This window comes from Oncorhynchus masou, chromosome 32 (genome assembly GCF_036934945.1).
Source record: "Oncorhynchus masou masou isolate Uvic2021 chromosome 32, UVic_Omas_1.1, whole genome shotgun sequence".
NCBI lineage: Eukaryota > Metazoa > Chordata > Actinopteri > Salmoniformes > Salmonidae > Oncorhynchus > Oncorhynchus masou.
In genome coordinates, this window is record NC_088243.1 from 73,274,358 (window position 1) to 73,295,926 (window position 21,569).

General features: G+C 44.1%; 1 protein-coding gene across 4 annotated transcripts in view; it reads right to left on the reverse strand.

Moving 5' to 3' along the window:
- Positions 1-21,569, reverse strand: part of LOC135526557 (phospholipid-transporting ATPase IA-like) — a 192,267-nt gene that overhangs the window by 75,010 nt on the left and 95,688 nt on the right. For 2 of the 4 annotated variants that reach the window (XM_064955047.1, XM_064955050.1), the window contains 5 exons: positions 18,382-18,509; positions 18,038-18,115; positions 17,626-17,714; positions 11,349-11,393; positions 2,628-2,700 (listed from right to left, as the gene is read on the reverse strand). In XM_064955047.1, coding sequence (XP_064811119.1) covers positions 2,628-2,700; positions 11,349-11,393; positions 17,626-17,714; positions 18,038-18,115; positions 18,382-18,509 — 413 coding nt within the window. The remainder of the gene's footprint in view (positions 1-2,627; positions 2,701-11,348; positions 11,394-17,625; positions 17,715-18,037; positions 18,116-18,381; positions 18,510-21,569) is intronic. The other 2 variants (XM_064955048.1, XM_064955049.1) reach the window with 1 other exon arrangement.

Consider the following 21,569-nt stretch of genomic DNA (forward strand, 5'->3'; position numbering starts at 1 on the left):
AGCGATACACAGCTACGCTACAGGAGGTGGTTGCTGCCTTTGAGTGAATCCAGTGTTTGCAGGATTGAGGCAAATTTATTTTACATAGTTTTTTGAAGTTCAATAGCATGACACAGACTTGAACAAAGTGTGGAAGATAAAGTATGGCCACCTGCCTCTATGAATTCCACAAATAATATACGCTGTATAGCAAATATTTTTATCCAGGCCACTTAGTGCCCAGCATGTAAAATGTTTTGTATGGGTGGCCCCAGCGGGAATCGAACTCAAAACCAAAAGGGCCATGCTCTGCCAACTCAGCGACAAAAGGACCACAGTCAAGCAGTCAATCCCCCAACCCCACATGTGGATGTTTCAAAGGGACCACCAGAGTAAGATGGGAATAGATAAGCTCAGCAAAAAATATTTTCAGCGAACTTAACATGTGTTCATACAAATATTTACACAAAGAGATTTAACAACTGAGACAAACTGATCAAGTTCCACAGACATGTGACTAACAGAAATGAAATAATGTGTCCCTTAACAAAGGGGGGAGGGATGCACCAGATTTGCCAGTTCTTGCTGTGAGATGATAGCCCACTCTTCCACCTAGGCACCTGCAAGTTCCCGGACATTTCTGGGGGGGGGAATGGCCCTGGCCCTAGCCCTCCGATCCAACAGGTCCCAGATTTGGGCTCTTCGCTGGCCATGGCAGAACACATACTTCCATATAAACTGAGTGTACAAGACATTGGGAACGTATATCAATTCCTAATATTGAGTGGCACCCCTTTTTGTCCGAGTCGGGGCATGGGATCTACAAGGTGTCGAAAGAATTCCACAGGGATGCTGGCCCATGTTGAATCCAATGCTTCTCAGTTGTGTCAAGTTGGCTGGAGGTCCTTTGGGTGGTGGACCATTCTTCATACACACGGGAAATCACAGCAACGTTGCAGTTCTTGACACACTCTACTAACATACCCCATTCAAAAGGCACTTCAATATTTTGTCATTGCCCCTTCACCCTCTAAATGGCACATATACACAATCCATGTCTCAATTGTCAAGGCTTAAAAATCCATATTTAACGTCATTAGCATACTGGTTTTTGTCCAGAACTTCGGATGACTGACGTGACCAAAGTAAACTGCCTGTAACTCATGCCCAGAATCTAGGATATGCATATACTTGGTAGCATTGGATAGAAAACTCTGAAGTTTCAAAAACTGTTAAAATAATGTCTGAGTATAACAGAACTGATATGACAGGCAGAAATCCAAGGAAAATCCATTAGTATTTTTTATTTTTTTTAGTTCACAGGCCACTTCAATGCTTGCGATAGGATAGGACCCAGATTCCAGTTCCTATGGTTTCCACTAGATGTCAGTATTTAGAAAGGGTTTGAGGCTTCTTTTTTTTAAATGAGCGAATAGTTGTAGTTTTTCCAAGGTGTCTCCCATTAGAAATGTAGTCTTGTTGGAGCATGAATGAGGTGAGCGCACTGTTATTTATCTTCCATGTTGAACATACTATTCTCGGTCTTAAATAGTATTGTTTATTTAGATATTAGAGTACCTGAGGATTAATTATAAACATTGACTTGTTTGAATAAACTTCACTGGTAACTTTTTGGATTCGTTTGTATGCATGTTGAACGAGTGGATTACTGAAACAAGTGCACCAACTAAATTGACATTTCTGGGATATCAAGAATGACTATCGAACAAAACAACCATTCATTGTGTAGCTGGGACCCTTGGGATTGCAAACAGAGGAAGATCTTCAAAAGGTAAGTGATTTATTTAATCGCCATTTGTGATTTTGTGACGCCTGTGCTGGTTGAAAAAGTATTGGTGTGGGGGCGCTGTCCTCAGATAATCGCATGGTATGCTTTCGCCGTAAAGCCTTTTTGAAATCTGACAACGCTGTTGGATTAACAAGTAGTTTAGCTTTTAAATTATGTATGACACTTGTATTTTCATGAATGTTTAATATTATTTTGAACTTCGCACTCTGCAATTTCACCGGATGTTGTCATAGGTGCCCTACTAGCGGTTAATGCGCACAAACAGGGTTTAACCTGTCTCCTCCCCTTCATCTACACTGATTGAAGTGGATTTTACAAGTGACATCAATAAGGGATCACAGCCTTCACCTGGTCAGTCTATGGCATGGAAAGAGCAAGTGTTCAAGATGTACTGTATATACTTGTAAATACCACATTCATAAGTAGGAACAGGGTTCGGGGCAATTCAGTCCATTCAGGAAGTAAACTGAAATTCCAATTCTCCTCAAAGCTTTCCTGTGACGACAATGTAGAATTTAAATTGGAATAACATAACTTGACAGAAACATTTATGAAATGCTTATGCACTGGTTATCAATGTGGTATATACACACATATCTAACCAGTCAGTGAGGCCCACTAAAGAACACAAAAGCAGGGTTGGGTTCATTAGGTACCAAGAGCAAGACAACCGACAGCCACATGGATGGACAAAAAAACCCGCTTACACTTCCTTTTCCATTGCAAAATGCTTTAATACATGTCCCTACTGTTCAGGACCCACGCCTGACATCTCTCCTAACGTCCTCCTGCACACCCCGCCACTGCAAGTGGGTGGTGGGGAACCCTAGTTACTTACGTGATTACTTTGGAGGTTTTCCAGCAAGCTGGGGTCATTAAATCCGGCCTCCTCTGACGACTGTGTGCTGTGGCTGTGAATGAGAAAAAAGGACTGTTGAAAAAAACTAACACTACACCGACAACACAAGAGCATAAGTAAAGAAAAAAAAACTGATCAAGTTTAGTAATTTAAAAAAATTCTCCAGAGAGTATGAAATAATTGGAGACTGCATGAAGAGTTTGTGTGTTGGGAATTATTTAAATTGCAGACAGATGTGAAGCTGGTCCCGAGGGCTTGTATATACAGTTACAGTTATGGCCAACAGGGATTCTGTACCATGTTGACAGTAAAAACAAAAAAAACTTTGGGAAAGCCAGCAGCCAGAGCTGGTCTGAAATGACTCCATAATGCACCAGACGCAGGGGAAACGGGAGAGGGGGTGGATTGTTAAGTCGCGCAAGCCTTGAGTCCCTGGTGACTCTCAACTTCTGGGTAACATTAATTCATTTGCCTCCCACTCACACATGCAACCCCCATCCCCCTCCTCGACTCTCCATCTCCAAGAATCCCTACATGACCTTTTGGTTTTTATCTCAATAGAAAATAAATGCAACAGAGTAGGGTTAGATTGGCAGAGAAGAAACCGTAACCAGACAAGAATCCTTGACAATAAGTATTTCTTTCAGCAGAAAAAATACTAAACAAAATACTAAATATTTAACAATCATATGGGAGTCACTACCGCAAGAAAACACAACTTTGTGTTGGTATTGACCATTTCGGGTATGACAATTGACGTATTTTCCACTTTTACAAATCACCGTTACAACAGAACTTTCCGTTGGCATTTTCGACAGATATACACTCAGACATCTAGTAAGAATACGGTACATAAGATTGAAAAAGGTTCAGTAAAGGTTTTTAGATAACGTCAGCAGAAAGCCACACGATAAGACCAAGAAAAATGGAACTGGTCCTGTACATTGACAAAAAATGTTTTTCTCAGTAACACCCAATAACAAAGAGTATGAACATCTATTACACTTATAAAAATAAAAAAAACATATGGTCTGGTCATAATCAAGAAATCTAATTGCAGCCAGGCTGTTGGCTATGGTGAGTGCAATATGATTGGATGCAAAACCCTGAAAGCATAGAAGTGACACGTCTTGTCAGGATGCCTTTTAGCATTGCTACCAAATCTTGGGTGAATAGACTCTAGGCAGACAACAGTGGTTTACTACCTCCGACAGAAATCGATTGATGATTATGTGATAAATAGGAGACAATGGATCAGGTTGGGATTAACAGGAATGTACCATGGTTGCCATTAGCCACCATAATAAGTTACCTAAACCCAGGGGATGGATCGTTAAGATTCTTAAGAGCCAAATCGCAATAGTCCTGTTAGTTCACCGCAAACAAATGTTGCTTTGGGAACGGGGGAGAAGGGAGAGAGCAATGCAATTATACCAGGGCTGTGGCAGATGTGTTATACCGAGAATAGATGTGGTGGAGTAGAGGGAATCTATCATACTCAGAGGTCTGTATTAAAATATGGCATGCAGGGAGAAAGCTATTTCTCCTGTTTCTCTCTCCTCCTGCCTGTCTAAGGAGGGATACAGAGAGACACAGGAGGGGCAGAACGCACCTCACTTTATGGCTAATATTGTAGTGTTGAGTATGTGGTTCTCATTTAAATGCTGAATAGACTGGGCGCGCGAGTCATCGAGCACATGTTGATTTTGTCCATCCACACCAGATGCGATCAGGACACGCAGGCTGAAATATCAAAACTAACTCTGAACCAACCATATTCATTTGGGGACAGGTCGAAACGCATGAAACATTCATGGCAATTTAGGTAGCTTGCTTGCTGTTGCTAGCTAATCTATAAGCCAAGTTAAAACACAATTACCTATAAACAGACATGACTATAACACACGTAGCTCATAAATGAAGACCTAAAGTAGCCCACACACCTAGGCCAGGATAGCAACAGTAGATTCTAGTTTTAATAGAATCCACACTGATTGTTATGTAAACCCTACTCCAGGCGTTGGTAAAACATTTGTGCTAAAAGGAACTCCGTTCAGGTTCCCACAAATAGGAAAAAGGGACGTGATCATGCCTCAATGTATGAAATTATTATTATCAAATACAAATCTCTTAATAGGCTGAGTTGTGGTCAATTTGCAATGTACAAATTATTATAATTCTGTTCCACCCACCTCCCCGGCCATCAACTCCTACAAAAATCATCCTGCGGCAGAATGTAGTTGCCTACCCCTGCTTTATCTAACCACCTACTGTGACTTGGGAAAATATTCAGACCCCTTGACTTTTTCCACATTTTTTTACGTTACAGCCTTACTCGAAAATTGATTAAATATTTTTTCCCCCCCATCACTCTACACAAAATACCCCATGACCAAAAACCTTTTTAGAATTTTTTGCAAATGTATTAAAATAAAACGGAAAAACCTTATTTACATAAGAATTCAGACCCTTTGCTATGAGACTCAAAATTGAGGTCAGGTGCATCCTGTTTCCATTGATTATCCTTGACATATTTCCACAACTTGATTAGAGTCCACCTGTGGTCAATTCAATAAATTAGACATGATTTTGAAAGGCACACACACCTGTCTGAATCAAATTTTATTTGTCACATACACATGATCGGCAGATGTTAATGCGAGTGTAGCGAAATGCTTGTGCTTCTAGTTCCGACAATGCAGTAATGACCAACGAGTAATCTAACCTAACAATTCCAAAACTACTACCTTATACACACACAAGTGTAAAGGGATAAAGAATATGTACATGAAGATATATGAATGAGTGACGGTACAGAACAGCATAGGCAAGATGCAGTAGATGGTATCGAGAACAGTATATACACATATGAGATGAGTAATGTAGGGTTTGTTTAAAGTGGCTAGTGAAACATTTTTACATCACTTTCCATTATTGAAGTGAACTGGATTTGAGTCAGTATGTTGGCAGCAGACACTCAATGTTAGTGGTGGCTGTATAACAGTCTGATAGCCTTGAGATAGAAGCTGTTTTTCAGTCTCTCGGTCCCTGCTTTGATGTACCTGTACTGACCTCGCCTTCTGAATGATAGCGGGGTGAACAGGCAGTGGCTCGGGTGGTTGTTGTCCTTGATGATCTTTATGGCGATTTAGCCCGACAGGATGCTCTCGATTGTGCATCTGCAAAGGTTTGTGAGTGCTTTTGGTGACAAGCCGAATTTCTTCAGCCTCCTGAGGTTGAAGAGGAACTGCTGCGCCTTCTTCACAATGCTGTCTGTGTGGACCAATTCAGTTTGTCCGTGATGTGTACGCCGAGGAACTTAAAACTTTCTACCCTCTCCACTACTGTCCCGTCGATGTGAATAGGGGGGTGCTCCCTCTGCTGTTTCCTGAAGTCCACAATCATCTCCTTTGTTTTGTTGACGTTGAGTGTGAGGTAATTTTCCTGACACCACACTCCGAGGGCCCTCACCGCCTCCCCGTAGGCCGTCTCGTTGTTGTTGGTAATCAAACCTATCACTGTAGTGTCGTCCGCAAATTTTATGATTGAGTTGGAGGCGTGCATGGCCACGCAGTCGTGGGTGAACAGGGAGTACAGGAGAGGGCTCAGAACGCACCCTTGTGGGGCCCCAGTGTTGAGGATCAGCGGGGTGGAGATGTTACCTACCCTCACCACCTGGGGGCGGTCCGTCAGGAAGTCCAGTACCCAGTTGCACAAGGCGGGGTCGAGACCCAGGGTCTCAAGCTTGATGACTAGTTTGGAGGGTACTATGGTGTTAAATGCTGAGCTGTCGTCGATGAAAAGCATTCTCACATAGGTATTCCTCTTGTCCAAATGGGTTAGGGCAGTGTGGTTGCGTCTTCTGTGGACCTATTGTGGCGGTAAGCAAATTGGAGTGGGTCTAGGGTGTTAGGTAGGGTGGAGGTAATATGGTCCTTGACTAGTCTCTCAAAGCACTTCATGATGACGGAAGTGAGTGCTAGGGGGCGGTAGTCGTTTAGCTCAGTTACCTTAGCTTTCTTGGGAACAGAAACAATGGTGGCCCTCTTGAATCATGTGGGAACAGCAGACTGGGAAAAGGATTGATTGAATATGTCCGTAAACACACCCGCAAGCTGGTCTGCGCATGCTCTGGGGACGCAGCTGGGGATGCCGTCTGGGCCTGCAGCCTTGCGAGGGTTAACACGTTTAAATGTTTTACTCACATCGGCTGCAGTGAAGGAGAGTCCACAGGTTTTGGTAGCGGGCCGTGTCAGTGGCACTGTATTGTCCTCAAGGCGAGCAAAGAAGTAATTTAGTCTGTCTGGGAGTCAGACATCCTGGTCCGCGACGGGGCTGGTTTTCTTTTTGTAATCCGTGATTGACTGTAGACCCTGCCACATACCTTGTGTCTGCGCCGTTGAATTGCAACTCTACTTTGTCTCTATACTGACGCTTAGCTTGTTTGATTGCCTTGCGGAGGGAATAGCTACACTGTCTTTACTCGGTCATGTTCCCGGTCACCTTGCCCTGATTAAAAGCAGTGGTTCGCGCTTTCAGTTTCGCACTAATGCTGCCATCAATCCACGGTTTCTGGTTTGGGAATGTTTTAGACGCTGTGGGTATGACATCGCCGATGCACTTGCTAATGAACTCGCTCACCGAATCAGCGTATTCGTCAATGTTGTTGATGGACGCAATGTGGAACATATCACAATCCACGTGATCGAAGCAGTCTTGAAGCGTGGAACCAGATTGGTCGGACCAGCGTTGAACAGACCTGAGTGCGGAAGCTTCCTGTTTTAGTTTCTGTCTGTAGGCTGGAAGCAACAAAATAGAGTCGTGGTCAGCTTTTCCGAAAGGAGGGCGGGGGAGGGCCTTATATGCGTCACGGAAGTTATAATAACAATGATCCAGGGTTTTACCAGCCCTGGTTGCACAATCGATATGCTGATAGAATTTAGGGAGTCTTGTTTTCAGATTAGCCTTGTTAACATCCCCAGCTACAATGAATGCAGCCTCAGGATGTGTGGTTTCCAGTTTACATAGAGTCAAATAAAGTTTTTCAGGGCCATCGATGTGTCTGCTTGGCGGGGTGGGGGAATATATTCGGCTGTGATTATAATCGAAAAGAATTCCCTTGGCAGATGATGCGGTCGACATTTGATTGTGAGGAATTCTAAGTCAGGTGAACAGAAGAACTTGAGCTCCTGTATGTTGTTTTGATCACACCAAGTCTCATCATAAGGCATACCTCCCCGTCCCTCTTCTTACCAGAAAGATGGTGGTTTCTGTCGGCATGATGCGTGAATGAACCAGCTTGCTGCACCGACACCGATAGAGTCTCTCGAGTGAGCCATGTTTCAGTGAAGCAAAGAACGTTACAGTCTCTGATGTCTCTCTGGAATGCTACCCTTGCTCGGATTTCATCAACCTTGCTGTCAAGAGACTGGACATTGGCGAGTAGTATGCTAGGGAGAGGTGCGCGATGTGCACGTCTCCGGAGCCTGACCAGAAGACCGCTTCGTTTGCCCCTTTTACGGCGACGTTGTTTAGGTTCGCCGGCTGGGATCCGATCCATTTTCCTGGGTGGAAGGCCAAACACAGGGTCGGCTTCGGGAAAGTCCTATTCCTGGTCATAATGGTGAGTTGACGTTGCTCTTATATTCAGTAGTTCCTCCTGACTGTATGTAATGACACCTAAGATTACCTGGGGTACCAATGTAATAAATAACACGTAAAAAAACTAAATCCTGCATAGTTTCCGAGGATTCCATCTCTGTCGGCGCCGGAAGACACTATATAAGGTCCCACTGTTGACAGTGCATATCAGAGCAAAAACCAAGTCATGAGGTCAAAGGAATTGTCCGTAGAGCGCCGAGACAGGATTGTGTCGAGGCACAGATCTGGGGCAGGGTACTAAAAAAACTGCTGCAGCATTGAAGGTCCGCAAGAACACAGTGACCTTCATCATTTTGAAAATGGAAGTTTGGAACCACCAAGACTCTTCCTAGAGCTGGTCGCCCAGCCAAGCAATCGGGGGAGAAGGGCCTTGGTCAGGGAGGTGACCAAGAACCCGATGGTCACTCTGTCAGAGTTCCTCTGTGGAGATGGTTGTCCTTCTGGAAGGTTCTCCCATCTCTGCAGCTCTCCACCAATCAGGCATTTACAGTAGACTGACTAGACGGAAGCCACTCCTCAGTAAAAGGCACATGACAGCTCGCTTGTAGTTTGCCAAGAGGCACCTATAAAAAGGACTCAGAAGATGAGAAACTAGATTCTCTGGTCTGATGAAACCAAAATTCAACTCATTGGCCTGAATGTCAAGCATCACCCCTTGATGAAACCTGGCACCATCCCTACGGTGAAGAATTGTGGTGGTAGCATCATGCTGTGGGGATGTTTTACAGTGGCAGGGACTTGGAGACTCGTCAGGAGAGGGAAAAATGAACGAAGCAAATTACAGAGAGATCCTTGATGAAAACCTTCTCCAGAGCACTCAGGACCTCAGACTGGGGCGAAGGTTCACCTTCCAACAGGACAACAAGCACACAGCGAAGACAAAGCAGGAGTGGCTTCAGGGCAAATCTCTAAACATCCTTGAGTGGCCCAGCCAGACCCCGAACTTGAACCCGTTCAAACATCTCTGGAGAGACCTGAAAATAGCTGCCCATAGAGCTTAAGAGGATCTGCAGAGAAGAATGGGAGAAACTCCACCAATAAAGGTGTGCCAAGCTTGTAACTTCAACAAAGTACTGAGTAAATGGTCTGAATACTGTAAATGTGATATTTTTTTATGATATTTTGTCATTATGGGGTATTGCTTGTAGACTGAAAAGAACTATTTAATCCATTTTAGAATAAGGCTGTAACGTAACAAAATGTGGAAAAAGTCAAGGGGTCTGAATACTTTAATGCACTGTATATAGAAATGGAGCACTGAGGCAGTGAACAGAAAACTAAGCCCTATGCCGAGACTGACAAAGCAATGGCATCACCGCCGCCCGAGTCCATCGGCTTGATGTGATTTGAGGCTAAAGCTGATCGTGAAGGATGGTCTGTTATTGATTACCTTCTACAGCCCATCAGTGATCCATCCTGTCACTATAGGAACACGAGCAGTGGTTGTTCACACTCTGTATCTTTGGCCTCCTTACTAACTCAACAACAGCTCTGTTACAGCACATTCTGTTTCTGTCACCAAGAAGCAACAGATGGGTCAATATCCAAAATAGCCGATGGTTGTTACAGTTTCTCAGGACGGAATGGATTTTTCTTGGTGCTGAATGGGTCCAGAATTTCTTGGCTGTAACTGACAATGTTACAGGACAATTGTACCCACCTGGCTCTAAGGACCATGAAAAAGAGCGCCAAATTACATGGTTTTCCACAGAGACAGTAAGGAATGTAAAGCTCAGTAAGGAATGTACCACAGATGGTCTAGAGATTGAAGAAGGGCAGCAGGCAGGCTGGAGTTTCATTTCCTTCTTCTCCAAAGAGGCTCACCTCATCTTTCCATGTTGTACACTCTAGGCACCGCCATATACTTATCAAGTCCCACAATCTGTGTCTGGCAAAATTATACTCCCATTGAATGACAAACTAATACAGGCTTTCTTTATTATCCAATGGTCTGCACCTCATCAACCATTTGGGTTGGCGTTTCAGCGTTTTCAGAGAGTGCACTGCCTCTAATAACAAAATAAAAACAATGGAAGCAGCACCCGACCCACCAGGACTGGGATTGTTTTTAGGATTGCAGATGTATTACACGTGGGATGATTGATGTCCCCGGCGTAGGCCTAAGTGAGTTTGAGGTAGTATATTTGAGGAATGGAATAATCCAATGAGATTTCACACTGAGCAGCCTGGCAAAGTGTATTTTTTATTAAGTGTATATCAGTGAGCAGATATTCTTTCAGGAAGGAGGGAGAACAATTCTTGCAGTCTGGTAGTATCTATTATTCATGACCAAAGAAGAAGATCGAGTACTTTCAATAAATATCTGCCTCTGTTTTGTGTTGGTATCTGTCCGTATGTTCGCTAAGTTACCTCATATTAATGTGCTAAATTCACACCGGTTGCTTCACAGACAAAGGCAGTAAAAAAAAAAGGCATGCTTTCACACAAGGTGGGAAACTGGCTACAGCCACGTCCGTCTCCCCAGCAGCCTGCGAGGCACCACATTTGGCATCAACAAAAAGGCCAAATTCTCCCATGCAAAATGGATGAGACACATCCATGCTGTGGATTACAACACACTGCAGCAGATGGATCACAGGAGTGTGTGTGTGTGTGTTGCCTGGGTCTCAACCGCCAGATTAATGCAAATGGGGAAAAGGGAGTTTGTGCCGCAATAGTCAGCGTCACAGTATAATAAGTAGAGAAATGCTTCACAACATGCCAAGCAGACTGCACTGTGTCGCATTTCCAGACGTCTATTGTAAGCTATAACACTGTATACTGTACAGTAGCTGAGAACCCATAATCCTTTAACTGGTAACTCATTTCCATGCAGATTCTGTTTTTTTACTCTAACAACTGCAGAAAACATTATCTTGGTGCCATACAGCACAATGCCCCAAGTCAGTGTATCAAAACACAGCAAAAAAAACAGATGCACAGTGAATTATTTCCAACGTACTACACCCACAATGCAACACTATACATCACAGAAGCAAGAGAGGAGGAGCACACAGAACACCACCACAGCAATCTTACCAGTCATCCTCAGCAAAACTACCTTCCTCAGCCTCAGGTATGTGACTGTTGAGAGAAAATAATGTTGCAGAATACTGTACAGTCAACCATGTTCTGTTAACATGTTCTGTTAACATGCAGACAATGAAAAAATTACATTGACTGGTTGGTTATCCAAAGGTGTTGGGTTAATTTGGAGATATTAAAGGGAGATTGTTGAGAGAGGGCTAGTATCTCACATGAGGGTAGATCGCTGGGATAGTGGTTAGTGATGAGGATCTGTTCCAATGGAAGTGACTGACCATCTTTATAATAGCAGAAGCTTAGTTAAGTTTTAATACTCCAGTTGTCCACTCCAGTTGTCTTTGGTCAGCCGAGCGAGAGGACAGCTGGGTTAGGCCTCTCAGCCCCACATCCTGTCTGTCTGTGTGTGTGTATCTGTCTGTGTCTCATGGGCTGCCAAGTGTTCCCCACTGGGAACTCCAAATGTGGTCACTGCGCACACTGCTCCAAGACGAGAGTGGCAAATTATTTTCACATCTCCGCTCTGGCAAACTAATTACGGTCCAGGCTTTTGTTAATTGTACATGGGAGGATTTGAGTTGACCGGACACTGTCCCGCTATCTAGATGACAAGAGAACATTGTGGCTTGGCCACTGACTGGCCCAAATAAGACTGAGGCTGGGAATTAATTCACTATTCTGAGCTTTGTATTCTCCACAACACCCATTCAAATACACTGTGAATGGACAAAGTACACAATACGCATTCTTAGGTCTTTTCACAGATCTAACTCCCGTTACAGGACATGCCCGATGCTATGTTCACGTTAACCACATACACAACTCTTGAATGCTATTACTTCTCAGGTGTGTCAAAGAAAGGTCTGAAATCAGCTTACCCTCCCTCAATTCCTAACATTCACCATAAGGGTTGACCTTGGATCAGTGACTAGAAGACTCCTAAAAGACAAGCACACATCTCTTGCTACTATATGTCTCTAAGAGCACGAGTGTGCAGCTGAATTCATTCATGTCTTCACGCATAGGGATGGCTATATTAATTACTGCTCTAGTTAATTAGTCTTTGAGGAGGACGACGTGGTGGAGTGGATGTGGGTTGGCGTCCCCCCTTGGGTTGTGCCATGGCGGAGTTCTTTGTGGGCTATACTCGGCCTTGTCTCAGGATGGTAAGTTGGTGGTTGAAGATATCCCTCTTGTGGTGTGGGGGCTGTGCTTTGGCAAAGTGGGTGGGGTTATATCCTGCCTGTTTGGCCCTGTCCGGGGTATCATCGGATGGGGCCACAGTGTCTCCTGACCCCTCCTGTCTCAGCCTCCAGTATTTATGCTGCAGTAGTTTATGGGGGCTAGGGTTAGTCTGTTATATCTGGAGAGATTTCTTCCGTCTTATCCGGTGTCCTGTGTGAATTTAAGTATGCTCTCTAATTCTCTCCTTCCTTCCATTCTTCCTTCCTTCCTTTCTCTCGGCGGACCATGCCTCAGGACTACCTGGCATGACTCCTTGCTGTCCCCAGTCCACCTGGCCGTGCTGCTGCTCCAGTTTCAACTGTTCTGCCTGCGACTATGGAACACTGACCTGTTCACTGGACGTGCTACCTGTCCCAGTCCTGCTGTTTTCAACTTTCTAGAGACAGCAGGAGTGGTAGAGATACTCTTAATGATCGGCTACGAAAAGCCAGCTGACATTTACTCCTGAGGTGCTGACCTGTTGCACCCTCAACAACTACTGTGATTATTATTATTTGACCATGCTGGTCATCTATGAACATTTGAACATCTTGGCCATGTTCTGTTATAAATCTCCACCCGGCACAGCCAGAAGAGGACTGGCCCACCCCTCATAACCTGGTTCCTCTCTAGGTTTTGGCCTTTCTAGGGAGTTTTTCCTAGCCATTGTGCTTCTACACCTGCATTGCTTGCTGTATGGGGTTTTAGGATGGGTTTCTGTACAGCACTTTGATATATCAGCTGATGTAAGAAGGGCAATATAAATACATTTGATGTGTGTGTAACATTACACTGGGCCTCTGACTCCAGTAGGGCACTATGTTGTCCAGGCTGACAGACCACAGACTGGACTGGAATCCTGGGAAGAGCAATTAAGACTTGCAGTGGGAAGCAGTAGGAAGGACATGAACCCATTACTAGACTTCACCCAGCCAGAGGGAAAAGCCGTTTGAACTGGCGTCATCGCAACCAGAAGAAGAAAGGTCATAATGACACCATTTCAACCAGAAGAAGAAAGGTCATTATGACACCATTTCAACCAGTTTTGCAGGCTGGGAGATGAGGACAAATCTTGTGACCATTGCTGAGAATAGTATTGTAAAGACAGAGAAAGTCTACCTTAGAGATGCAGGGAAGAGCAAACTAAAAGTGTATAAAAGACTAAAGACCTCTCTCAGGACGCTCATTGTCAAACAGCTCAGATTATTCAGAGCATTACCTTAGAAATTCACTTTTCCTTCCAGATTAATGGTAGAGCAATCTAGCTATGCTTTCTCTTTGGTCTGGTAGTTCTGTGGAGCACTTCTAAAATCATGTTTGTGTATCAAAATGTAGCCATCATCAAGCCTCCTACAAACCGCCTGGGAGGGAGAACGTGACCCTTAGCAGACAGTCGTGGGAGCGGCTGAGAGGAAGGGAGCACACAGGGATCAGAGCAGCACAATAACTCTAGGCTCCTCTGATGAAAGTGTAGCCGATGTAAAATGGCTAGCTAGTTAGTGGTGGTGCGCGGTAGTGGCGTTTCAATCGGTGACGTCACTTGCTCTGAGACCTTGAAGTAGTGGTTCCACTTGCTCTGCAAGGGCCGCGGCTTTTGTGGAGTGATGGGTAACGATGCTTCGAGGGTGACTGTTGACGTGTGCAGAGCATCCCTGGTTCATGCCCAGGTCGGGGCGAGGGGACGGACGTAAAGTCTATACTGTTACAAAAGCACAGATCCATATCCATGAATGGTGGGACTGAGCTTACCCTTTCAAATGCACCCTGGTTTTTGAGAGACTGAAAGGCAAATATCTATCTGGATACTGGTTGATGGCAAGACACACAGTTGAAGTATACATACACCTTAGCCAAATACATTTAAACTCAGTTTTTCACCATTCCTGACATTTAATCCTAGTCTTAGGACAGTTAGGATCACCACTATATTTTAAGAATGTGAAATGTCAGAATAATAGTAGAGAGAATTATTTATTTCAGCTTTTATTTCTTTCATCACATTCCCAGTGGATCAGAAGTTTAAATACACTCAATTAGTATTTGGTAGCATTGCCTTTAAATTGTTTAACTTGGGTCAAACATTTTGGGTAGCCTTCCACAAGCTTCACACAATAAGTTGGGTGAATTTTGGCCCATTCCTCCTGACAGAGCTGGTGTAACTGAGTCAGGTTGTAGGCCTCCTTGCTCGCACACGCTCTTTCAGTTCTGCCCACAAATTTTGTATAGGATTGAGGTCAGGGCTTTGTGATGGCCACGCCAATAACTTGGCATTGTTGTCCTTAAGCCATTTTTCCACAACTTTGGAAGTATGCTTGGGGTCATTGTCTATTTGGAAGGGCCATTTGCGACCAAGCTTTAACTTCCGGACTGATGTCTTGAGATGTTGCTTCAATATATCCACATAATTTTCCATCCTCATGATGCCATCTATTTCATGAAGTGCACAAGTCCCTCCTGCAGCAAAGCACCACCACAACATGATGCTGCCACTCCCGTGCTTCAAGGTTGGGATGGTGTTCTTCGTCTTGCAAGCATCACCCTTTTTCCTCCAAACATAACAATGGTCACTATGGCCCAACTGTTCTATTTTTGTTTCATCAGACCAGAGGACATTTCTCAAAAAAGTATGATCTTTGTCCCCATGTGCAGTTGCAAACCTTAGTCTGGCTTCTTTATGGCGGTTTTGGAGCAGTGGCTTCTTCCTTGCTGAGCGGCCTTTCAGGTTATGTCAATATAGGACTCGTTTTAATGTGGATATAGATACTTTTGTATCAGTTTACTCCAGCATCTTCACAAGGTCCTTTGCTGTTGGTCTGGGATTGATTTGCACTTTTCGCACCAAAGTACGTTCATCTCTGGGAGACAGAATCCATCTCCTTCCGGAGCGGTATGACGGCTGCGTGGTCCCATGGTGTTTATACTTGCATACTATTGTTTGTACAGATGAACGTGGTACCTTCAGGCATTTGGAAATTGCCCCCAAGGATGAACCAGACTTGTGGAGGTCTACAATTTATTTTCTGAGGTCTTGGCTGATTTCTTTTGATTTTCCCATGATGTCAAGCAAAGAGGCCCTGAGTTTGAAGGTAGGGCTTGAAATACATCCACAGGTACACCTCCAATTGACTCAAATGATGTCAATTAGCCTATCAGAAGCTTCAAAAGCAAAGACATTTTCTGGAATTTTACAAGTTGTTTAAAGGCACAGTCAACTTAGTGGATGTAAACTTCTGACCCACTGGAAATGTGATACAGTGAATTACAAGTGAAATAATCTGTCTGTAAACGATTGTTGGAAAAATTACTTGTGTCATGCACAAAGTAGATGTCATAACCGACTTGACAACACTATAGTTTGTTAACAAGAAATTTGTGGAGTGGTTGAAAAACAAGTTAATGACTCCAACCTAAGTGTACTTCTGACTTTCCAGCTATAGGCCTGCAATGGCAGACAGCTTCCTAAACCTGATTCTATATGTTTGTATGGTCATGACAAATGACCATAGGAGTTGGCAAGACAGCCCGAGAAGATCCAGGACTAGGCAGACCTTGTGTCACTGTCGTAGAGCCCCTTTCACCATGATGGTCCCCAGAAAATCAATGGTTAAAGGAAACCATAAGAGAATTTAAATGTGAGTATGACTGACATGTTAGTGGTTAAATGGGTAGATTACAGCAGGGATGGTTACACAGTACAGCACGCTATGCTTTGATCACATTCTAACGTATCAATTTCCCCCACTCGATTTGGGGATACATGTCAGAAACCTGCTGTCAATGTGTTTATGGCATGCTTCTCTAGCTTTGAAAAGAAGGAGAAAGTGATATTCTTGAACACTCCACAAACAAATCTAATGGTTCTTTGATTGATGTGATTATTCCCCTTCTTGCACCTGAACCTTGGCTAGAAAGGAAGGCGTGGCAACGTGAACCTTGGCTGGAAAGGAAGGCGTGGCAACGTGAACCTTGGCTGGAAAGGAAGGCGTGGCAACGTGAACCTTGGCTGGAAAGGAAGGCGTGGCAACGTGAACCTTGGCTGGAAAGGAAGGCGTGGCAACGTGAACCTTGGCTGGAAAGGAAGGCGTGGCAACGTGAACCTTGGCTGGAAAGGAAGGCGTGGCAACTACTTGTCCTTCTCTAGCTCGCAGGTCGGACAGCTTCACCAGCAGCACTGGAGATGAAACAGGCGTTCTTGTCCCCCAACCCTGCACTTCCTTAAGCATGTATTGTCACGCTCTACTGAGATATTCACAGTTTGCACCCTATTCCCTTTATAGTGCACTACTTTGGACCAAGGCCCATAAGACTCTGGTCAAAGTTAGTGCCTTATATGGAATAGGGTGCCATTTGGGATGCGCCCACAGTTCCCTGGGAGCTTCTTAGCTGCCTGTATCACATTAAGCAATGTGTGTCGTTTTCAAATTGCAGAAAGGAACTGATAGCATATTCACAGAATAAATGCATTAGGAACTAACAGGACAACCCCCTCCCTCAGTGTAAGACCATCAAATAAAAACACTGGCTGAGATTAAAGCGCTCTGTTACAACATTACATGAGTTTTTGAAGACTAAACTAACTATAAAGTCTTACTGAACAGCTGTGAGCAGTTGAGTATACCACAGCTGATCTGATGGGTAAAGGCCCCTAGCATCTATTACAACCACAATAAGCACTGCATTAATTCCTGGTCAGCACTCCAATACAGAGCTAAGCCACAACATGGAAGCTCTACCCACCATCACACTTTTTTTTTAAAGAGACGGACACTTCTCACAACTGTACCTGGGGGGGGGCAAAAAAAATGCCTTTGCGTGCAAACAGTACGCCGTGTTATTTATAGTCTGAGTCGAAGAGTGGAACGCACTGATGCAACTGCTAATGAGGCGTCTGAGGACAGGACAAGGAGTGCCAGATGTACAGCTGTATACCACAGTACACACTTCACTTAACGAAGGTGATTGGGAGAGAGGAAGGAGAGAGGAGTGGTAGAGGGAGAGAGAAGTGATAGAGGGAGGTAAACAAGCGAGGGGGAGTGGAGGCAAATCTTACCCGTAGGCCACGCCGGCAACGGTGCACTTCTTGAACTGCATCACGTTGCAGGTCAGAGTCCCCGTCTTGTCGGAGAAGATGTATTTCACCTGTGACAAGAGCGAGACAGCTAATCACTGCTCAGTGTCGATCGGAGACAGCCAATCATTGCTTAGTGTCGACCTGCGGCACACCAGCAACAGGAACGTTGAGCCAAGTGGCGCTCCGTTTAAATCAGTAATGGAATAAGATCAGACTGCACAAACACTTTACTTGAAATGGTAACCAACACCAATTCATGGGTGACTAGAATACATTTTTTGTCAACGTTGGAAACAAATGTGTAATTGCTGCAACTACTATGTGCAAGGGAAGGTGAATATAATTCATGAATGAAATATAATTCATAAAAATGTTGAACAAGCAGCATTACCTGTCCTAGTTCTTCATTCAGGTTGGAAGTGCGAGCCACGGCTGGGGTGTTAGTGGGCTCATAGAGCATGTCTGTATCCTGAAATAATCATATAGAATGTTGAGACAACAACTTCAAACATTTCAACTTTGACATCAATTTGACTAGACAGCCAGAGACCTGTGTGCCATGCACGAAAGACTTGAATTGGGGTCAGAGCTATATGAGACATTAACAGGGTTGGGGGTAAATTACATTTCAAATCAGGAAGTAAACAGAATTGACTGAATTAACAATACATGTAATTGACCCCCAACCCCAGTCAATGATAACCACGGGGCTCAAAATCCTGTGTCTTCTCTCACCCAGTTGATGAAGAAGGCCTGTGTGAACTTAATGACCTCCAGAGTCACCAGCAGACTGATGGGGATCAGGTTGTTGAAGAGAATGATGAAGGTGAGGAAGTTGAGGCCAAAGTTTGCGGCACCACCATCTGTCAGGGGGACGGCAAGATTCGGGGGGAGAGGAACAATAGACCAGATTTTTGTCAGCATTGAATCCCACCCAACACCATCGGGAAAAAGCCCAGTTCCCAGAGTTCTAATGCTCAACGTTTTCACAACGCAGTGTATGCCTTGTACAACGTTGTATCAATGTTGCGCATTAGGTGAGATTTAATACCCATCTCTTCCACCCCATCTCATCCTCTCGCCACTGAAATTGATATTCACTCCAATTAAGGTCCCATAATTCTGGCTACAGCAATGGGACTGATCTAGAGTAGAATCATTTGTCATATAGCAGCAGCCTTGGCATCCAGCATGATCCAGGCAATGAATTCCACAACACACTGTGAGGAATTATGGATTCTCTTTCACCCGGTCCATGATGAAACAAACAAAAAGGAGACATACAACACCCACTGTCAGAGTAGTGGCTCACACAAAAACATGAGTGATGTGAATTACCTTTCCTCAGCTTGCAGGAGTCACAAGAGAAACTTTCCTCAACCAAAGCGTTTCCCTTTAGATTAGCAGTTGCGAGGAGCCCTTTTCCCCACAACAGAATGATTTAAAGATGAAATCATAAAAAAGATGGGGTTCAAAATGGAAGCTACTGCTATTGGAACGACAGCACACAGAGGAGAGGAGGGAGGGCTTGCCAGAGGTGGGGTGGAAGACAAACGAGTTTGATGTCTCAAGACAAAAGGAGAGGGATTCAGTCCAAAGCACATTCCTGTCCCAACCAACAACGAGTGTAAAAGAGCAGGATGGATTTCGAGATCAACATTGAGCAGTGTGATTGGCCTGTAAGTAACTATGTGTAGTTTGTGAGGTCACCTTGTTACACATGAACTAGTATATTCTCAGAGGGGTAAATAAGGTTGGGATCAGATTAAAATTGCAGCCATGAGCAAGTCAATCACAACAAACCAAGACATGCACCATCCACCCCTCTATCTCCTTCTTATGTCTGACTCTTGCTGTGATACATTGGAGTAAAATTCAGGTAATATGTGATTTTGCGTCAGTATTTGCTTCTATTTCAGAGCATGCGTATCCAAAAGTAAAACCAGCCCATCTCCTCTACTATAACTTGCTACTATGGTAGAGCAAAGAGCAGCCACAACCGTCGGGTAACTTTTAAGGGACATCGAAAACCCACACTGCGCAAAGATGAGTTAACGGCTGAAGTGCGGGGTAAGCTGTTTAAGCAGTGGGCATTCAGCAGAAACCGACAAAATCCGGGAAAACCAGCAACCTGCTTTTTAGTGGATGGGGATTTAACCGAAAGGTATGTGTAGCAGGTGGTGTGAACGTATAACAAATGGCCGGAAGTTATTTTCAACTCTTCATCTGCGTAAAGGCTGTTAAGATCTAAAGCCTGGGAACCATGCCAGTTTGGATGTCAGCAGTGTAGGCTGCGTCAATGTCAAGTTAATAATTTATCTCGTATGCATAAACGTGCCCTCTTTGACATATTGTATGGGGAACGTACAGTATGTGGTTTGATGTGTGGTGATCCAGCTTCTCTCCCCACTGACCAGCATGCACTGCCAGTCCATTCATCTTGACATTGTGCTTTCCATCTGACTACAGATTGTGTTGACATGTCTCAATGTGCAATTACAGTCAAGTAATTTGGGTAAGCAGTATGTAAATGCTACAGTGAAAGTTAATATGATTTGATGAATTCACCACCTCTCTCTTTTGACACAGGTCGGAAAAATCTTCAGTGGACTGAGTCCCTCTCTCCCTAAAAGGAACAGTCAGTCTCAAGATGGACGCTTGCTTTATGACTCACATCACCCTCATTTGTACACCACTCTCTGCTCCACCCCATAGGATGGGGTCTGTTAGGTGGGAGTTTCAAAGCTACAAACAAGAGCAGTGAAACCCTGGAGATTGAGCCAATCAAATTTTCTGAGACTGAGGGGAGAGTAGGTCATAAAGCAAGCATGAAATTGACAACCTCTCCTAACACAGGCCTAGTTGAATATATAGAGTAATGGCTGTAGTGAGACGTTAAATCGGTTTGCAAAACGAGGCTCACAGACTCATCGGAAAAGAAGGCCATCTTTAGCAATGGGGGGGAAAAAAATACTAAAGCACTGTAGCCACAGAGGTGATCTAACCTTCATTCTACTACTGAGGCTGTAAGGTTCTATTACCTGTTGCTTTTATTCTTTCAATAGTAGTTAGTCTAACACCGGCTTTAATTCTTTCAATAGTAGTTAGTCTAACACCGGCTTTAATTCTTTCAATAGTAGTTAGTCTAACACCGGCTTTAATTCTTTCAATAGTAGTTAGTCTAACACCGGCTTTAATTCTTTCAATAGTAGTTAGTCTAACACCGGCTTTAATTCTTTCAATAGTAGTTAGTCTAACACCGGCTTTAATTGAAAAACATGTCTCAAGAGTGGATGTTAAAATCTCTCGTGCTGAAATAGGTTTTGAATCACTCCTTCGCTCTCTGTTTTGCTTTATAAAGAATAAACACTGGCATCAGTGGGAGGAAGAGAAAGGGAGGCATTTAGAAAATGTCACCGGTAACCTCTGGGTTGTACTGCAGCATCTATGTTCAGCTACATGTAGAATAATCCTGCCTACCAAGAGCTTCCTGAGCGCAATCTTATCTCTTGCTCTCACAGGAAAAAAGTGAAGCAGAAGTGAAGTTTCTTGACTCATGGTCCATTTGTGGTAAAAAAGGCACAAAAAAAGGGGGGTCTGGATCTGAGGCCAAGGTATGCAAAGAGTTTAACGCATCACACACGAATGGAGGAGAAAGGGGGAAACACTGTGTGGATCAGGCACTAAAAGGAACTAAAGAGTAGAGCATAAGAGCTGGAGGGGTAAACCTAGCGTCGGATCCCTGGCCTGTGCTGTCCATGGCAAGAGGGCCCTTACAAAATACGACAACCATATAGTGGGGGCTTAGCATAGGCAGAGCTTCAGTTAGGGTGTTAGTATGGAAGGGTCATTCACGGATTGGCCAAGGCTTTTAAATGGTTGTTACCTGGAGCTGTTAAAAAACAACAAAGAAAAACAAAGAA